The sequence below is a fragment of the Coregonus lavaretus genome, assembly GCF_964263955.1.
Source record: "Coregonus lavaretus genome assembly, chromosome: 11".
Lineage (NCBI taxonomy): Eukaryota > Metazoa > Chordata > Actinopteri > Salmoniformes > Salmonidae > Coregonus > Coregonus lavaretus.
The window spans coordinates 5,926,247-5,946,684 of NC_139998.1; the positions used below are offsets into that span (position 1 = coordinate 5,926,247).

General features: G+C 45.3%; 2 protein-coding genes across 13 annotated transcripts in view; one reads left to right on the plus strand and one right to left on the minus strand.

Moving 5' to 3' along the window:
• The window catches only part of LOC311137383 (histidine ammonia-lyase-like), a 19,909-nt gene extending 14,042 nt beyond the window's left edge, over nt 1–5,867 (minus strand). For 5 of the 8 annotated variants that reach the window (XR_014613946.1, XR_014613947.1, XR_014613948.1 and 2 more), the window contains exon 1: nt 5,456–5,540. Coding sequence is in view for 3 of the 8 variants with exons in the window: in XM_084171838.1 (XP_084027964.1) it covers nt 5,456–5,488 (33 nt within the window). In the remaining 5 variants the exon portion in view is untranslated. Of the gene's footprint in view, nt 1–5,455; nt 5,543–5,783 lie in introns of those variants that run through there. The other 3 variants (XM_084171842.1, XM_084171841.1, XM_084171839.1) reach the window with 3 other exon arrangements.
• LOC311137382 (ETS domain-containing protein Elk-3-like) lies at nt 5,833–19,262 on the plus strand. Of its 5 annotated transcripts, none has more exons than XM_084171834.1 (5): nt 5,833–5,918; nt 12,247–12,455; nt 13,403–14,284; nt 16,241–16,363; nt 17,542–19,262. In XM_084171834.1, the coding sequence occupies exons 1-5, from the start codon at nt 5,900–5,902 to the stop codon at nt 17,575–17,577; spliced, it is 1,269 nt and encodes a 422-aa protein (XP_084027960.1). In that variant the 5' UTR covers nt 5,833–5,899; the 3' UTR covers nt 17,578–19,262. The 5 variants fall into 5 exon arrangements, with proteins under 5 accessions (XP_084027960.1, XP_084027958.1, XP_084027959.1 ...); XM_084171832.1 differs by having other exon boundaries at nt 17,914–19,262; XM_084171833.1 differs by lacking the exon at nt 5,833–5,918 and adding an exon at nt 6,488–7,058 and having other exon boundaries at nt 17,914–19,262.
• The last annotated feature ends 1,176 nt before the right edge of the window (nt 19,263–20,438 follow it).

Sequence of the window (20,438 nt, forward strand, 5' to 3'; positions counted from 1 at the left end):
CATGTCAGAGCAAAAACCAAGCCATGAGGTCGAAGGGTTTTTCCATATAGCTCCGAGACAGGATTGTGTCAAGGCACTGATCTGGGGATGGGTACCAAAAAATGTCTGCAGCATTGAAGGTCCCCAAGAACGCAGTGGCCTCCATCATTCTTAATTGGAAGATGTTTGGAACCACCAAGACTCTTCCTAGAGCTGGCCACCCAACCAAACTGAGCAATTGGGGGAGAAGGGCCTTGGTCAGGGAGGTGACCAAGAACCCGATGGTCACTCTGACAGAGCTCTAGAGTTCCTCTGTGGAGATGGAAGAACCTTCCAGAAGGACAACCATCTCTGCAGCACTCCACCAATCAGGCCTTTATGGTAAGAGTGGCCAGACGGAAGCCACTCCTCAGTAAAAGGCACATGAAAGCCCACTTGGAGTTTGCCAAAAGGCACCTAAAGACTCTCAGACCATGAGAAACAAGATTCTCTGGTCTGATGATACCAAGATTGAACTCTTTGGCCTGAATGCCAATCGTCACATCTGGCGGAAACATGGCGCCATCCCTATAGTGAAGCATGGTTGTGGCAGCATCATGCTGTGGGGATGTTTTTCAGTGGCAGGGACTGGGAGACTAGTCAGGATCGAGACAAAGATGAACAGAGCAAAGTACAGAGAGATCCTTGATGAAAACCTGCTCCAGTGCGCTCAGGGCCTCAGACTGGGGCAAAGGTTCACCTTCTAACAGGACAACAACCCTAAGCACACAGCCAAGACAACGCAGGAGTTGCTTCGGGACAAGTTTCTGAATGTCCTTGAGTGGCCCAGCCAGAGCCCGGACATGAACCCCATCTAACATCTCTGGAGAGACCAGAAAATAGCTGTGCAGCAACGCTCCCCATCCAACCTGACAGAGCTTGAGAGGATCTACAGAGAAGAATGGGAGAAACACCCCAAATACAGGTGCGCCAAGCTTGTAGCATCATACCCAAGAAGACTCGATGCTGTAATCACTGTCAAAGGTGCTTCAACAAAGTACTGAGTAAAGGGTCTGAATACTTATGTAAATTTGATATTTCATATTCGTTTTTTATTAATATTATTCTAAAAACCTATTTTTGCTTTGTCATTATGGGGTATTGTGTGTAGATTGATGAGGGGGAAACAATGTAATCAATTTTAGAATAAGGCTGTAAAGTAACAAAATGTTTAAAAGGTCAAGTGGTCTGAATACTTTCCGAAGGCACTGTAAATTGTATTATATCAATATAAACTATACAATAGATAATATCAGTCAGTACACCTAATCATAGACAATATTCCAAGGAAACACACGCTGCTGGCTGGCTTAATTGGCTCAATCCCCTGCAATTTTCTATATCGCATTAATTTCATTAGGCATGCATGGAACATGGTCATGTTTTCGTTCCACCTGAGGAAATGTACTTGTTCTATTCCATTTTTATACCTTCTGTAATAATTTCCCCAACGACTATAATTGGTACACAACAAATTAGGTGATACGTTTTTTTTTTGTTTTTTTTTTGGGGGGGGTAGATCAGCTTTAATATTGCAGATAGATTGTAACTTCCATCAATGTAATTGTCTGCATCACTTCCAATCCCCCATATGTTTTTTTTCTCGCATATATACATACATACATACATATATATATATATATATATCCTTTAAAAATATATATATTTCCCTTTATTACTTTCCAACCCCACCACCCCTTCCTTAATTGGAGTAAACTAGTGAACAACAATGGTTAGGCCTCTACTTCCAGCTTATACATACTATATACATTTTTTGGACACAGTCAATTTTACAATAATTCTATTTGGTTTGTTTTTACTCATGAACTTCCTCTACCCTCAACCTCTCCGATCATTTTCATGATGTCCATCCGGTTTGCTTCTATATGCCATATCTTTCTAACTGTGCTCTTTCACAAAAGCTCTCAACCTATATACTTATTATGGACACAGTATGCTTTACATTAGTTATCTTGTTGTTATTAGTTGTTGTTAGTTGTTATTAGTCACATCCTTCAACTCCATTCAACACCACCCATCTATCTCTTAACACCATCCATATTGGATTTCTATTTGCCATATATTTTTTAACTGTACTGTGATGTTTTACAAAAGTTCAGAACCGTTCTATTCTCATTGTTTCTACAGATTGTAAATTGAAAATAAACATTTTTGCTAAAAGTATTAGTATATTATTGATCGATTGACTATGACTTTTCAGATCACACAGCAGTGCTATCTGCATGTAACACTCTGGCTCCAGGGACTCTGATTGTTGAGCCAGGGTTGTTATTTTCATTTAGGGTGTCTTTTGTTTTGGTGTTGTATTTCTAGGTTTGCCTTTCTGTTGGTTGTATTTCTAGGTTTGTTCAATGACTCCCAATCGGAGGTAACGAGTGTCAGCTGTTCGGCTCGTTATCTCTGATTGGGAGCCATATTTATTTCTGTATGTTTTCCTGTGGGGTTGTGGGTTTTTGTTTCCGTTACGGTGAGTGCACCGTGGAACTTCATGATCGTGGTTTATTGTTTATTCGTGCTTTAACTCAATAAAGTCTACGATGTTCACTCAACACGCTGCGCGTTGGTCTCATCCTTCACACGATCGTGACAGAAAAACCCACCAAAGAAAGACCAAGCAGCGTGTCCAGGAGCAAGGTGACTGGACATGGGAGGAGGCGCCGGGCAAGGAGATGGAGAGGCTGGCGATGGCCCAGGTGGGCACAGTGTGGTCCTGGGAGGACATGCTCGGAGGCAAGGGACCTTGGGGGAAGATCAAGGCCCTGGCAAGAGAGGAGCATCGGCGGCAGCAGGTTCAACGTCGTAAGGACGAGAGGCAACCCCAATAAATTTTTGGGGGGGGGCACATGGCTTGGGCGACGGAGCAGCAGGAGGCTGCCACAAGGGAGAGTCAGAAGGCGGCCAGGTTAAGGGGGCTGACGGAGGCAGAGAAGGGTAGGATTCAGTGGGCTACCAGGTCAAGGGGGCTACTGGGTAAAGCAGAGAGGGAAGGTGTTGAGGCACGGCGTGAGGTACTGGGGTGTGTAACCAGTTCGGTCCGGCCCGTTCCTGATCCTCGGTTGAGGCCAGTGGTGTGTGTTCCCGGTATGGACCGGCCTGTTCCTACTCCACGCACCTGGGATACGGTGCGCTTCGCCAGCCCGGCCCGGCCTGTTCCGGCCACTCGCACCAGGGATACGGTGTGCGTCGCCAGCTCAGCCCTGCCTGTTCCTACTCCACGCACCAGGGATACGGTGCGCTTCGCCAGCTCAGCCCGGCCTGTTCCTACTCCACGCACCAGGGATACGGTGCGCTTCGCCAGCCCAGCCCGGCCTGTTCCTACTCCACGCACCAGGGATACGGTGCGCTTCGCCAGCCCAGCCCGGCCTGTTCCTACTCCACGCACCAGGGATACGGTGCGCTTCGCCAGCCCGGCCCGGCCTGTTCCGGCCACTCGCACCAGGGATACGGTGCGCGTCGCCAGCCCAGCCCGGCCTGTTCCTGCTCTCCGCACTAGGCGTGAGGTGAGTCCCCAGGGTCCAGCATGCCCTGTTCCGGCTCCCCGCACTAGGCGTTATGGGAGTCCCCAGGGTCCAGCATGCCCTGTTCCGACTCCCCGCACTAGCCCTGAGATGCGTGTCCTCAGTCCGGTACCTCCAGTTCCGGCACCACGCATCAGGCCTACGGTGCGTCCCCAGGGCCAAGCATGCCCTGTTGCTTCTCCCCGCACTAGCCCTGTGATACGTGTCCTCAGCCCGGTACCTCCAGTTCCGGCACCACGCAACAGGCCTACGGTGCGCCTCAGACGGCCAGAGTCTGCCGTCTGCCCAACGGGGCCTGAACTGCCCGTCTGCCCAACGCCGTCTGAACTGCCCGTCTGCCCAACGGCGCCTGAACTGCCTGTCGGCCCAACGCCGCCTGAACTGTCCGTCTGTCCAACGCCGTCTGAACTACCCGTCTGTACAGAGCCTACAAAGCCGCCCGTCTGCCATGAGCCTTCAGAGCCGTCCGCCAGATCGGAGCCGCTAGAGCTCTCCACCAGACAGGATCAGCCAGAGCCTTCCGCCAGACAGGATCAGCCAGAGCCTTCCGCCAGACAGGATAAGCCAGAGCCTTCCGCCAGACAGGAGCAGCCAGAGCCTTCCGTCAGACCGGATCAGCCAGAGCCTTCCGCCAGACGGGATCAGCCAGAGCCTTCCGCCTGCCATGGGCAGCCAGATCCGTCAGCCAGCCATGAGCAGCAGGATCCGCCAGAGCCAGCCCGCCAGGATCCGCCATTCAGTCCGGAGCTGCCCCTCAGTCCGGTGCTGCCACTTAGTCAGGTACTGTTCCTTAGCCTGGTGCTGGTCCTTATCCCGGTGCTGGCCCTTATCCCGGTGCTGGCCCTTATCCCGGTGCTGGCCCTTAGCCCGGTGCTGCCCCTTAGCCCGGTGCTGCCCCTTAGCCCGGTGCTGCCCCTTATCCCGGTGCTGGTCCTTAGTCCGGTGCTGCCCCTTAGTCCGGTGCCGCCCCTTAACCCAGTGGGGTGTGGTTGGGGGGTGGTAATGTGTAGGAGGCTAAGTAAGTGGGTAATGACTATGGTGGGGTGGGGACCACGACCTGGGCCAGAGCCGCCACCTGGACAGACGCCCACCCAGACCCTCCCCTAGACGGTATGCTGGTGCGCCCGGAGTGCGCACCTTTAGGGGGGGGTACTGTAACACTCTGGCTCCAGGGACTCTGATTGTTGAGCCAGGGTTGTTATTTTCATTTAGGGTGTCTTTTGTTTTGGTGTTGTATTTCTAGGTTTGCCTTTCTGTTGGTTGTATTTCTAGGTTTGTTCAATGACTCCCAATCGGAGGTAACGAGTGTCAGCTGTTCGGCTCGTTATCTCTGATTGGGAGCCATATTTATTTCTGTATGTTTTCCTGTGGGGTTGTGGGTTTTTGTTTCCGTTACGGTGAGTGCACCGTGGAACTTCATGATCGTGGTTTATTGTTTATTCGTGCTTTAACTCAATAAAGTCTACGATGTTCACTCAACACGCTGCGCGTTGGTCTCATCCTTCACACGATCGTGACACTGCAGGGTTAGCTCCAGGTAAATATTGCAATCCTTTAGCCATTCCTGGACCTGTGTCCAAAAACAAGCTACAAATGGACAGTACCAAAACAAATAATCTAATGATTCTGTCTCTTCGCAGCAAAATCTGCAGAGATGGGAAGATTGTATCCCCCATATAAATAACATTCTATTGGTAGCAAGAATTTTATATAATAATTTAAATTGAAAAATTCTAAGTTTTGAATCCGGCGTCGTTTTGCGCATCAGTTCATAAACACTATGCCATGGAATCGGTACGTCAAAAATCTCTTCCCAACTATTTCGCAATCTATAATTTTCCCGACGACTATAATTGGTACGCAACAAGTTAGGTGATAAGGGTTTTTAGTTTCTTTACCAATTTTGACAAAGTCATTGTCTTCGAGGACATCTTCGATGGTGTCGTCACCGTTCAACAGCCCCTTCCCCTGCACCGCCTTCATGCCCCCGTTTCCCGGTTTGTTCTTGGTGTAGCGTTTGAGCGCCTCATACCCCAGCCATTGGATGGTGTAGGTCGGGTCCCGACAGGGAACCGCAAGCCATTCGTCCCGATTGTGAACAGTATAGCGAGGCATGGCGCGCGTCACTTAGGATTCCGTTACTGTAGGATGACTCTCGAGCGTCGCTATCCAAGGTACCAGGTTCAGGGGGCAAAAGGCAACAGCAAATCACGCCTCATTCTTTACCTTTCTCCATGGTGGGGTGGAATTCAAAGAAACCTTTGGTGTGCTGTATATTTTCCATAGATCCATGGTAGCCCACTGTCAATGGCTGAAGCCTACGTGGAATAACAAAAACCACCATGGTCATTTTATCAACAGGTCAGTTGCAGCTTTTTTTCTCTTTTGTAGATGTCAATCAAGTTCTCGCTAAATAAACATCTCCTAGGTGAGGGTTATCTTACCGGTATTCCTATTCAATTTATTTGCAAGCAGGTTCTGTTTGTGAAGAAAAACAGGCCTACAAGGAAGACGTTATCAGGCTTTGACTCCAAACCCCATTAACCAGGATTTCTTCAAGAGTTGGCTATGGTGTTCAATAGGCTTGCTGTCACGTATTAAATCGATGTTTGTCACAGAGGTTGACTAGACATTTGCCCCCCTGCACCCAGTCTGGTCTAGGCTAGTTCCAAAAGTACGCACCATAACGCACTCAACCTGGAGCAGTGGACATTGTGTATATCCCTTTTAATATCAGTGCCAATGTTATTAGTAGTAAAGAATAAAGACTAACAAAAATATATATTCACCACAGCCTATCCCTTTGCCTCAATAACTTTCTCTCTCACATACACTTTAGAATTAGCCATGACGTCAGCTCAACTGTAGAGTAGTTGGATAGTTACAATATTGCCATGTGTGTTATAATCGAAAGCTACTGTCTGTTGGCCATCGGCGGGTAGATATAGAGAGAGAGAGAGAGAGAGAGAGCGCGAGAGCGAGGGAATGAGAGAGAGAGAGAGAGAGAGAGAGAGAGAGAGAGAGAGAGAGCGCGAGAGCGAGGGAATGAGAGAGAGAGAGAGAGAGAGAGAGAGAGAGAGAGAGAGAGAGAGAGAGAGAGAGAGAGAGAGAGAGCGCGAGAGCGAGGGAATGAGAGAGAGAGAGAGAGAGAGAGAGAGAGAGAGAGACAGAGGGAATGAGAGAGAGAGAGAGACAGAGAGAGAGAGAGAGAGAGAGAGAGAGAGAGAGAGAGAGAGAGAGAGAGAGAGAGAGGAGGGGAGTAAAGCGTGTTTACACAGACGGCAAACCGCCGGGGGAATCGTAGGGGAGAGGAAGTCAGCCGGCTCTCTGTCTGCCTGCTCCAACTTCCTGCAACAAAAAAAAAGCCAGGATCTTATTTCAGTCCAGCAGAGCTGTGTAGCCTAGCTAGACGACAGTCAGCATGGAAAAACAAGGGATCATACCAATTTCATCATAAAAGTTTTGCAAGGAGGGGAAGGAAAGGCAAACAAGATATTGCAGGTAATGTGAAAACAAGGGATTTGTGTTTATTATTAGGTTATTATGTTTTTATGGATGGCTTTGATAGTGAAAAGGGGACATATATTGGAATGTGAGTGGTTGAATTATTGTTATTGTAGATGATAGCCTATATTTTGTGTGAGTGGGCTACAGAATGACATATTTTGTTTATAGCCTAACCAAAGTTCGACAGACATGAACCTATAAGTATTGTTGCTGTTTATTATTTTTTTTACTGTACACTCAACGTGCCAGAGGAATAGAATAGAGCCCGCAGCAAAAGTTTCTGGTTTTTCTGTTATGGAGTACACCTAATTTCTACGAGCTTCCGGTTTGAATCTATCTCGTAGTGAACATCTTGAAAATGAATCAGTAAGGCGGAACAAGAAATAGACAGTCTCGAAGAGTCAGCTTATTTCAACTCCGTACAATCCTATCTCCCTTGTGAATTATATTTTAATAGTCTATTCTAAAGGAAAAGAACGAGACAGACAGACATAGAAATAGATCATAAAAAAATGGGGTACTACAGCGACACCTAGATTAAAGTGAACAAACAGTTTGTGCTTCACTTTCTAAAGCTATGCAAAGACTACGGCGCTCACTCGCGATGTGTGGTTGGACTTTCCAGCGACAGACTGTGAATGTGAACAGGAAGAGAACAGATTTAGTCATGGCTAAGTAATGTCTGCACACAGCACCTAATCACATTAGGATTTTCCGTTCCCCAAACACTGGATGGCTTTGTACGGCGGCGCACCAGCAGTGTGACTTTTCAATCTTAGGCGACACTGAGCATCTGCAAAGGAGGCAAAGGATATTCACAACTCACAGCTTCGTGTGGGCATAGTGTGAAGGGACAGGGGCTTGCTGTCGCAATTAGAACATGTCATTAATGTAAAAAGTTAAACAAAAGAGGATTTATTTAGTATACAAGAACTCTGACTAACCAACAAGAGGATGATTCTTATTACAAAGGTGTCAGATGTGTTGTAATGAGTGCTGAGGTGATGTGGAAAGTACAACTGAAATAACCATGAACATAGAACGCCCTACCAAACAGTAATGTGTTGTCTTAGTATATGTCCAAGGGTTGGAGTGGGAGGGGGACAGTTTGACTTGATGTCATGATCCAGGCAGAGTCGGAAGTGGAACAGGATTGGGGAAATGCGCCACATAGTGTGGGATCCCCCTCTCCCTACCATACATATGCCCTTGAAAGTAGAATAGGAGGAAGTCCTGACTTTGACAGTTTTGTGGTTTCACATGGCAGATAGAAAACTCTAGGGATTGAATGTGCCAGAAACATGTTCAATCAGCTTTGACAGTGTGTGTGTGGGGGACGGTTTCAACCTGGTCACAGAGCATTTCGTATTATTCTGTATGTAAATCTCAAACACGTTTCGTATGGTTACATAAGACAGATGGTTACTTAAGGCAAAAACAAAAGTATGGTGGTTGGTTGGGGTGGATGGGTGGGCGTATAACGCAAACGTCTAGCGAGTTCGAATGTCATCACGGACACCTTTAGCATTTTAGCTAATTAGCAACTTTTAAAATGACTTACTACTTTTTAGCTACTTTGCAACTACTTAGCTTGTTAGCTAACCCTTCCCCTAACCCTATCCTTAACCCTTTTAGCTAACCCTACTCCTAACCCTAACTTTAAACCTTTTAGCTAACCCTTCCCCTAACCTTTTAACCTAACTCCTAAATTTAACCCTAACCTTAACCCCTAACCCTAACCCCTAGCCTAGCAAAAGTTAGCCACCTAGCTAGAATTTGTAACATATCATACATTTTGCAAAATCGTAACATATCATACGTTTTGCAAATTCGTAACATATTGTACATTTTACACATTTGTAACATATACACATTTTGCAAATTTGTAACATATTCTACGTTTTGCAAATTCGTAACAGATAATATGAATTGTAATTCGTAACATATCATACGAAATGGGCGATGGACATCCACAAATTAATACATACCATACGCAACGTAACATATCATACTAAATGGCATGTCTCGGATTTACGAAATGCTTTGAGACCAGGTTGGGGTGAGACTGTGTGTGTGTGTGTGTGTGTGTGTATACAGTGCCTTCAGAAAGTATTCAAACCCCTTGACCTTTTCCACATTTTGTTGAGTTACCTGATTTCAAAATGGATGAAATTCAGATTGTTTTGTCACTGGCCTACACACAATTCCCCATAATGTCAAAGTGGAATAATGTTCTTCTAAATTTTTTACAAATGAATTAAAAATGAAAAGCTGAAATGTCTTGAGTCAATTAGTATTCAAACCCTTTGTATGGCAAGCCTAAATATGTTCAGGAGTAAAAATGTGCTTAACAAGTCACATAATAATTTGCATGGACTCACTCTCTGTGCAAAAATAGTGTTTAACATGATTTTTGAATGACTGCCTCATCTCTGTACCCCACACATACAATTATCTGTAAGGTCCCTCAGTCAAGCAGTGCATTTCAAACAGATTCAACCACAAAGACCAGGGAGGTATTCCAATGCCTTGCAAAGTAGGGCACCTATTGGTAGATGGGTAAAAAAACAAACAGACATTGAATATCCTTTTGAGCATGGGGAAGTTGTTCATTACACTTTGGATGGTGTATCAATACCCCCAGTCACCAAAGATACAGACGTCCTTCCTAACTCAGTTGCCGGAGAGGAAGGAAACCGCTCAGGGCTTTCACCATGAGGCCAATGTTGACTTTAAAACAGTTATAGAGTTTAATGGCTGTGATAGGAGAAAACTGAGGATGGATCAACAACATTGTAGTTTCTCCACAATACTAACCTAATTGATAGAGTGAAAAGAAGGAAGCTTGTATAGAATACAAATATTCCAAAACATGCATCCTCTAAAGTAATACTGCAAAACATGTGGCAAAGCAATTCACTTTTTGTCCTGAATACAAAGTGTTATGTTTGGGGCAAATCCAATACAACACATTACTGAGTACCACTCTCCATATTTTCAAGCATAGTGGTGGCTGCATCATGTTATGGGTATGCTTGAAATCGTTAAGGACTGGGGAGTTTTTCAGGATAAAAAAGAAACAGAATGGAGCTAAGCACAGGCAAAATCCTAGAGGATAACCTGGTTCAGTCTGCTTTCCACCAGACACAGGGAGATGAATTTACCTTTCAGCAGCACAATAACCTAAAACACTGGAGTTGCTTACCAAGAAGACAATGAATGTTCCTGAGTGGCCGAGTTACAGTTTTGACTTAAATCTGCTTGTAAATCTATGGCAAGACCTGAAAATGGTTGCCTAGTAATGATCAACAACCAATTTGACAGAGCTTGAAGAATTTTGAAAATAATAATGGTCAAATGTTGCACAATCCAGGTGTGGAAAGCTCTTAGAAACGTACCCAGAAAGACTCACAGCTGTAATCGCTGCCAAAGGTGCTTCTACAAAGTATTGACTCAGGGGTGTGAATACTTATGTAAATTAGATATTTCTGTATGTAATTTTCATAAATGTGCACAAATTTATAAAAACATGTTTTCACTTTGACATTATGGGGTATTGTGTGTAGACGGATGACAAAACATCTATTTAATCAATTTTGAATTCGAGCTGTAACACAACAAAATGTTGAATAAGTCAAGGGGTATGAATACTTTCTGAAGGCACTGTATGTACTATGAACGTGTGTGTATAATTATGTGTGTGTGAGTACATGTGTGTTTACCACATACGTGTGTCTAGGTGTATCTGTGTACGTGTGTCTGGGTGTGTATGTGTACATGTGTCTGGGTGTGTATGTGTACTTGTGTCTGGGTGTGTATGTGTACATGTGTCTGGGTGTGTATGTGTACGTGTGTCTGGGTGTGTACGTGTGTCTGGGTGTGTATGTGTACGTGTGTCTGGGTGTGTATGTGTACATGTGTCTGGGTATGGATGTGTACGTGTGTCTGGGTGTGTACGTGTGTCTGGGTGTGTATGTGTACGTGTGTCTGGGTGTGTATGTGTACATGTGTCTGGGTATGTATGTGTACGTGTGTCTGGGTGTGTACGTGTGTCTGGGTGTGTATGTGTACGTGTGTCTGGGTGTGTATGTGTACATGTGTCTGGGTATGGATGTGTACGTGTGTCTGGGTGTGTACGTGTGTCTGGGTGTGTATGTGTACGTGTGTCTGGGTGTGTATGTGTACGTGTGTCTGGGTGTGTATGTGTACATGTGTCTGGGTGTGTACGTGTGTCTGGGTGTGTATGTGTACGTGTGTCTGGGTGTGTATGTGTACATGTGTGGTGTACAGTAAGTGAGTGTATGGTTGATAAGGCATTCATTGATCAGGGTCACTAACATTTTACTTTTCTCACCACAACAACAATCATTGAGTTTGCCTGTCTCAGATATTGAAAGAGAGACAGACGAGAACAATTTCCCAGGTAATGTCCAAAATGGCACCCAATTCCCTATGAAGTGCACTACTTCTGATCAGACTAGTCTGTGTGCTAGTCTCTGTTCTACCAGGCAGACAGGAGCTCATAGGGCTACACATTCCTTTATTAAATGACAAACCCACCCTGGTCTCTTTCTCTGGGCCCGTCATACTTCCTGTAGCCTCAGCCAGGTTGGACCGCAGCATACTTCTGGCGTGAGCTGTTGTCCTACTTTTCTTTTTTCTCTCTCATCTGCTACTCTGTTACTTTACACTACACACTAGTCGGTACTGTTATATTCCACACTATGACTTTTCTTTACACTACAAATATCGTCTCAAAACATCACAGTACAGGCTACTACAGTGTAATACTCTAGGTATACAATACAATAAATGTTTATTGATCCATTATAGAAACGACACCTTACAACACACACAACAGGCTAGGAGCAGCACAGGGTCACTCTCCGGTGGCTGGCCCGCTTATCTAACCTCCAGGCTACCACCGCCCACGAACAGCACCATAACCCTGGTCCCATGTTGATGATGTCAGTTGTGTTTGAGAAAGGTCCCCACTGGCAGATAGTTCATGTCCCTCTAGGTATGAACAGTGCCATCACCTTGTGGCAGTTCTTGAACTTGCCAACAGTCGTTGATGTTGGTGATGTGTCTGTCGCAATCCCATATTGAGGACGTCAGAGGTGTGTTCTTCTTGGTACCGACAGTAAAATCATAACCATAGCCCTTATAACCCTTGCTGTAGGTATGGACAGTGCCATCACGTTGTGGCAATTCCTGCTGCAACTTCTCCTGGACCAGAGCCACAAGCACCTGATCTGCTGGACGTCCACTGACGGGGAGTTCAAACTGCTCAAGTCAGAGGAGGTGGCCAAGCTATGGGGGCTCCGCAAGAACAAGACTAATATGAACTATGACAAGCTCAGCAGAGCACTGAGATACTACTATGACAAGGTGCAATACACTCTCACTACACCTACACCTACACACACATGGCGGCAGGTAGCTTAGTGGGTAAGAGCGTTGTGCCAGTAACTGAAAGGTCGCTGGTTCTAATCCCCGAGCCGACTAGGTGAAAAATCTGTCGATGTGCCCTTAAGCAAGGTACTTAACCCTAATTGCTCCTGTAAGTCGCTCTGGATAAGAGCGTCTGCTAAATGTATAATAAATAAAATAAATAATAATAACACTACCCAGACACTACACTAACTGTACTACACATAAATAACAAGACCAACATGAACTATGAGAAGCTGAGCAGAGCACTCAAATACTACTATGACAAGGTAGAATACAATCATATCACAATACATTCTTATAAAAAAGGATTCTCAAAAGGTTCTTTCATCCAGATTTTTTTTGGGTTCTAAGTAGCACCTTTCTTTCAAAGAGTATCTGTAAACTTTTAATTTGACATTTGGGTCGATGTGACCTTTCTCAAAACATTACTTGAGTGAGCCCATTTAGTGTTAAACACTCTCACATAGGGGAAAATCTCACTTAGTTGTTCTTCTTTTTCAACCAAAGATCCCCACTGGCAGATAGTTCCACTTCCACTTCCTCTTCTCACCTTAACAACAGCACAGCCATATACGGTGATGCATCTCTCAAACACATGTAAGGGCCATTTTGCGATAATTTTTGTGTGGCTTTGGTAGAATATATCTATGATAGAAATGTGGTGAAATCAAAATGGCCCCGTCAACACTGATCATTTAGGGTTCTGTTATTCGTTGACAACAGAAATAAAAATGTATATTGTTGTTATCAGCTAATAAATGTGTAATAGAGCTTTTGACTATTAATGAAGAAATAGGATGTATGAAGAAAATACAAGGTAAATCAGGAGGTCATTTTAAGGTTCAACCTGCACACTAATCCCACCCTCCTCTCTGTTCCAGAACATCATCAAGAAAGTGATCGGCCAGAAGTTTGTCTACAAGTTTGTCTCGTTCCCGGAGATCTTGAAGATGGACCCTGCGGCGGTAGAGATGGGCTTGACGTCCGGCAGGGTGACCCTCCACGAGGATGACGTCAGGGACCTAGACGTAGAGGAGGAAGAGGAGGAGGAGGAGGAGGAGGCACAGCAGCAGAGGAGAGCCCTGGGGGCAGCGTTGGGGGCGGCTGCTGCGGCTCAGCAGGCTGCGTGTCGTAACGACTACCTCCGCTCTGGTCTCTACTCCTCCTTCAGCATCAGCTCCCTCCATCATCCTCCAGAGGAGCTGCTCAGAGCCTTGAGGGAGAGGCAGGAAAGACAGCAGGACGAGGCCCAATCCGGAGTCATCCGCTTCGGGGCCGGTACCACAGAGCGAACTCCACCCTCACCCTCCCTCATCAAGCCTTCATCACAATCCTTCAGCACCCACAGTCCATCTAAACCCTCCCCCCTCCACCACCATCACCACCGGCGCTCCCCGTCCTCCTCCCCTCCCAGCCCTAACCCCCAGCCCGGACCGGGGCGAGGAGGCTGGAGCCCAGAGGCTGAAGAGGAGGAGGGTGAGGACTCTGACCAGGGGGCCCAGCCCTTGAATCTCTCCTCTGGACACAGAGAGAGAGAGAGGGCCCTGCAGCCTCCGGAGAAGAGGACCAGTGGTGGTATTAGGGCTAATGGTAGTAGTTATGGAGACAGTGGACATGGACTCCCACCCAAAACAAAGAAGCCCAAAGCCCTAGAGATCTCCTCCCCTTCCCTGCTCCTGACAGGAAGTGACATTGGCTCCATAGCCCTTAACAGCCCCGCCCTGCCATCCGGGTCCCTCACCCCGGCCTTCTTCACTGCACAGGTGAATTATACTGCTATGTAGCTATGTTATAGGCTACTTGGCAGAAGCTTTTATCCAAAGCGTATAGTGTTGCAGTGATTTTCTGTTTCTATCTCATCTGTACCGTTGCCTGCCTGGCCATGGAGGGATGGGCTTTATATTTTCTCAATTGTCTAAAAATAACTGAAAAAACTGACCAGCTAGAAGCCACTCTTAGAAAAAGTGTTCCAAAAGGGTTATTTGGCTGTCCCCATAGGATAACCCTTTTTGGTTCCAGGTAGAACCATTATGGGTTCCAGGTAGAACCCTCTGTGGAAAGGGTTCTACATAGAACCCAAAAGGGTTCTACCTGGTATCAAAATGGGTTCTACCTGGAACCAAAACGGGTTCTACCAGGAACCAAAAAGGGTTCTTCCGGGAACCAAAAAGGGTTCTTCAAAGGGTTTTCCTGTGGGGACAGCCGAAGAACCCTTTTAGGTTCTAGGGATCACCTTTTTTCCCCCAATAATAACCTTCCAACATGATTGTTTTCAGTCTTTTCCAATCAGTGTAGATGAAGGGAAGGAGACGAGAGGACAGATTTTTAGACAGAGGAGAAAGAGCCATGGATCTTATCCAGACCTGAGGTCATCAGTCTCCCCAAAGCCCAGCTAAAGTAGCAAGGCTCTGCCACAGGCCACAGGCCACAGTCTGGCTCTGGAAACACTTATAGATGATATGGGCCATGGAATATCATGGGCCACTCTTCAGTACAATTTTATTGAGCGTACTCTCTGTTAAAAAGCTGCATTCCAACTCAAGCAGCAGTGAAAATCCACATCAAAAAGACACATTTTCTACAATGTTTTTTTTAGTTAAAAAGATATCATTATCCCAGAACAGAAATTACACCAGAACAGAAAACTTCTGCACACAGTGAGATACAGCCTATACAGCAGGGATCATTAACTAGATTCAGCTGCGGGCCGATTTTTTCATGAGCGGATGGTCGGGGGGCCAGAACATAATTACAAATAATTTGTAGACTGCAAATTAAAGCCCAAACAGATATAATGTTTGACTAAAACATAATCATTTCAAACCTTGCTTACATTTGTATATGATCACGTCTCTTTATTATGTGTGGGAATACTTGGGAACAGATTTCTTAAATTATAATCACTTGGAGCTGATTTCCTGGTGTTTTTACAGTATTTTATGTCCACACAAAAAAACAACCAAAAAAAATGTTGTTTTTTTTCAGAAATAAAAACACCCACTGGCCAAATTCGGGCCGCCAGTTGGGGAACCCTGCTATACAGCAACAACAGAACAATACCAACAGTTTATTGGTGTGCGAAGTGAGATCAGAGGAAAAACCTGAGATTTACAAAAATCCTGTCCTCATCAAGGAGAGGGAGCGAGAGAGAGAGAGAGAGAGAGAGAAAGAAAGAGAGAAAGACAGAGAAAGAGGGGAAGAGGCCCTAATTGATGCCATATGCTCCAATCATTCCATTAATAGTGAAGCGGCAGACCAGGCAGGCAGGGCGTCCCACTGCTCTGCTCCCTCCACAACACTGGCTTATTTCTCTCCCTGGAGGTGAATTGATTTGAACATATGTTGCTCTCGAGCCTCTACAGGCGTTCCAAGGAAGGGCTGTGATGCCTAAGGAGTGAAACCCTAATCAACAACAATCACCCCTCTCCCCGCTACCTCACCCCTGTATCACCCCTGTATCGAAAGGAGAAACCACAGAAATGTGTTTTTGCTGTTCATAATAACACCAAGCTGAGGGAAATGAACATTTTACATTTCAGGATGTTTTCACATTGAGTCACCTTATAAAAAAGGGAATAATACTTTCCAAATGTATTATACCTCAAGTGAAGGAGTTTTATTTCAAACAGTGGTCATTGCAGTTATTATCACAGATCCAAATCTCACATACTCTTTACTATCTCTGCACCCCCCTCCCCCTCTTCCTTCTCACTCCCTAGACTCCGTCTGGCCTGCTGCTGGCTCACAGCCCTCTGTTGTCAGGCATCCACTTCTGGAGCAGTCTTAGTCCCATAGCCCCTCTGAGCCCTGCACGGCTGCAAGGCCATGGATCTCTGTTCCAGGTAAGCAAGACAAGGGAAGGAGGGAGGGAGAGAGGGAGGGAGGGGAGGCAGGGAGGGAGGGAGGGAGGGAGGGAGGGAGGGAGGGAGGGAGGGAGGGAGGGAGGGAGGGAGGGAGGGAGGGAGGGAAGGAAGCGAGGGAGAGAAGGATGGAGAGAGATAAAGGAAGGGAGAGAGCAGTCTGAGTCCCGTAGCTGCTCTGAGCGCTGCACGGCTGCAAGGACGCGGATCATTGTTCCAGGTAAGCAAGAGAAGGAGCGAGGGAGAGAGAGAGACGTTAGGTGAAAGAACAGAGAAGTGCTGAATGGACTGTGTTTGTTTGTTTACTGAAGCTTGTTTGTTTACTCCTGAAGATGGATAGGCAAAGAGGAAGTTCTTAGAGAGATGGTTCAATTCTACTCAACTGTAATAATGAGCGAAGCACAGGGCAGGGGAACCCCACACTGTTCTTTTTCGTTCCTCTATCTGTTAACATTTTCCATCCGGCAGTATAATGTATGAAAATGTGTCAGGTAGAATAAATGTTAGCATTTCTCTCCATGTCTCCATTTCTCAAAACACTTGACTTGCCTGGTAATATTAATACGTAATTTTTTCCACATCCCTCTTTATCCATTTGATCTTAAGTACACTTACCTCTAATTCTACATTACAGGTCATTTTAAGATGTTCTATAATAGGGTACTTAGTGTGTGTATAAAGTAGACAACCAGATGAGATAACATGAGCAGTCTTTGTTACTGGCTGGGTTTGTTACATTAGGAGAAGCTTTCTCGTCTCTCAGTCAGTATACCTCAGTCCAGCGGTTCCGGAGGTGTCCAATTTCAGCGCTCAGCAAAGGCAGAGAGGGAGAGGATATCCTGTGAATACTTCCTGTTTGAGCCCAAGGGAGCCGAGGCAGACTGAACAGGGTGGACTGGTTTCTGAGAGGGCTGATCCTGGGCTGCATCCCAAATGGAACCCTATCCCCTATATAGTATACTACTTTTGAACAGAGCCCTATGGACCCTGGTCAAAAGTAGTGCATTATGTAGGGAAGTTTGCCATTTGGGACACAGACCTGCTCCTCGTTTGTGCAGCTAGGCTGCTAGCTAGCCCCCTCCTCCGCTCCCATCAACACACACACACAAACCTGTGGCCTTTTTTTTATGTACAATGCGCTCACTTCTCCCTCTATACAGCCTGTTGTGGTGGTAGAAACGATCAGATGGGAGTGAGAAGGGAGGGAAAGGAGGAAGAGGCACAGTGCATAGAACAACAGGAAACCGGGAAACTGGAGCAGTGACAACACTACAGTTCCTCTCGTGATCGGAGCATTGGCAGAGAGACCTGGCAAAGGCTTCTGTGAAGTGGAAACCTAGTGAATTTGTTGGAAGGAATAAAGCACTCGGGGGCTGTATTAAATGCAGTGTACAGGCCTCATCCACAGTTTCTTCATCCACAGTTCTGTTTGCCCAGCACTAGTTTTAGAAAGTTTGGGATGTACAGTATACTGACACTTCAGGAGCATTGGCTGAACCTCCACCTCGCTTCCCCCTGCTCTCTCTCCACAGTTTCCCAGTCTAATGAATGGACACCTCCCGGTCCCCCTGCCAAACCTGGATGGGTCCCCCTCCCACCTGCTCCTGTCCCCTGCCAATCACAAGTCCTGATTCAGACTCTCTACTTAGACCATCTTCATCAAGCATCTCTTCTCAAGGACTATATTCATCATTAGTCTTTGTTTATGTTCAGGCAAACGTGCTTATGATTTGGGGTCTCAAAAACTCCCCATCAGCCACCTGTATAAGTAGTAGTATTATTATAGTCTTCATCGTTAGCCTTCAGTTTCTGTAAAATGATTTTACAATGTAAATACGCAAGATTGACTCTACATTACATGGCTTGTTGACCTCACTTTTTATTGCACTTAAGTTGGTTAAAATTCCAGTTGCATTGTTGAAAGCACTTGGTTAAAGCCATACACCGTGAGGTCTGTGAGACCTCTGGCGTGTTATAATTAAGTACATTTCCACAGCAGGACCCTGTCCAAATGAACAGTAGTTAGGGTTAGCCCAGGGGTGGGCAAACCTTTTGGCTCAAGGGCCACTTTGAGTTTTTGAAATCAAGTGAAGGGCCACATACTATATGCGTGACAAAACATGTGAAGCCTTTATTCATTTTAACATTGACACGCAACTACTAGTGTACTGTAGGTGTACATATGCTTGCAGAACAATTTTTCCCTTGTACCATCTACACTTGTTTTTTGTGAACACATTTTTCACAAAATGTACAATTTATAACATCACAGACACAGTCAAACACACACACAGATCCTGCATCTCTACCCTTGTAAAGTAAAATCAAACTTACAGTCACAATATGCAAACTTAAAAATAGATATATATTATATGACTGGAGACATGCAAAATGTGTAAAAAAAAAAAAAAAACTATTCTAAATTTGAGTGATACATATGGTAAGAGCATCCGTTTCATTTGGAATGATCTGTTTTTGAAAGCATATTAAGGAACAATTTTCATCTCCATTGTGAGCCATATTTACAGTTATCCAATCACCTCAGCCCAAATCTGACTGATTAGTTATTACCTGTATCCAAGTGCATTGCTGGATAATTCTCACTGCATAACCATCACCATGAAAAAGCATTATCCTTGCCTACCCCAGTCATGGTTATTCGAGTCTTAATGTGAACAATGGAGCTGGTCACCTCTCTTGGCAAGGGCATCAAAGTCTGGTATCATCTTTGATGTAGAGATTCTCAGAACAGCTGACAAGTGGTCATTTGTTAAATTTGACCTGTGAAGGGTTTGTTGTAATTCATGACTGAGAACGTTTGTTCACACACATATGTAGACCCGAATAAAACAAGCATCCTTTTGGCTTGCTTTTTAATGTTTGGAAACTTTTTTTTCATTCAGTGAGCAATAGAACTGGTCTATTGTTGCTGTTTTGTACTTGTCCTTCAAAGCACTGTCACATTGGATGTCGATGAGCTCCAATTGTGTGTCTGGTGGTGCTTTCTCACAGTCGAAAGACAGGGGGCATGATACAAGCTCCAGCTCAGTCTCAATCTTGGTGAAGTCTGAGAAGCGGCGGGAAAACTTAGCATGCAGGTCGATCAAAGTGCTACTGTATGTCTAAGTGCCGCACTGCGATGTGGGCGTGTTCGGTATGGCCAGTGTCGGAAAATGAGCGATAGATTGGCTGCTCATTTGTCTGGAGAACAACATAAGTTTGGCCTTGAATGCTTTCACATTGGAATACAGTTCATGCACAAAAACACAATTTCCCTGCAGTTTCACATTTAGATCGTTCAGATGCCCCAATATGTCCACACCGAAAGCAAAGTCGCCCAGCCAGTCTGTGTCTTACAACTCGGGAGAAGTCGTCAGACAAGTTTTACAACCACTTTGACAACATTTTCCAGCTTTAACACACTTTTACACAGGGCTTCCTGATGAATAATACAGAGAAGAAATATAAATTCCTCAGAGTTAGGGTTTTCTTCTTTTACTTTGTCTTGTAATCTTTTTAGTAGGCCGATGTTTTTACCGGTTAGATTTGGTGATCTGTTGTGACGTTTGTCAGTTTCCTCCACGGTAGATTCATTTTTTCCAAGCAGATAGACACCCTGTCATATAAATCAGAGTCCCTAGTTGATCCCATCATTGATTCCATTGCAAGAATTTCCTCTGTTATTTCAAAGTTCTCATTTATTCCTCTGACAAAAATGTAAAGTTGAGCGGCATTCAGAGTCCACTTTCCTCATTTTTCACGTCAAAAGTCGTCAAGCGATGAAGTGGCTATGATGCCTGAGCGCATTCTGAATCTGACAGTAGGCCCAAATACAGAGTGCGCTGCCAGGCTACAGCGCCATCTATTGGAGGTTGTTTGTATATCATGGAATTAGTAATTTTAGGCCAAAAATCTTAACTCAAATATAATAATATTTAATACATTTAAAAAACGTCTCGCGGGCCGGATTGAAGTGCCCAGCAGGCCGAAGATGGCTGGACAGCAAACAGGTCTAGGACCAGGCTAGTTAAGCATAGCTTAGCGATGTATGACAACA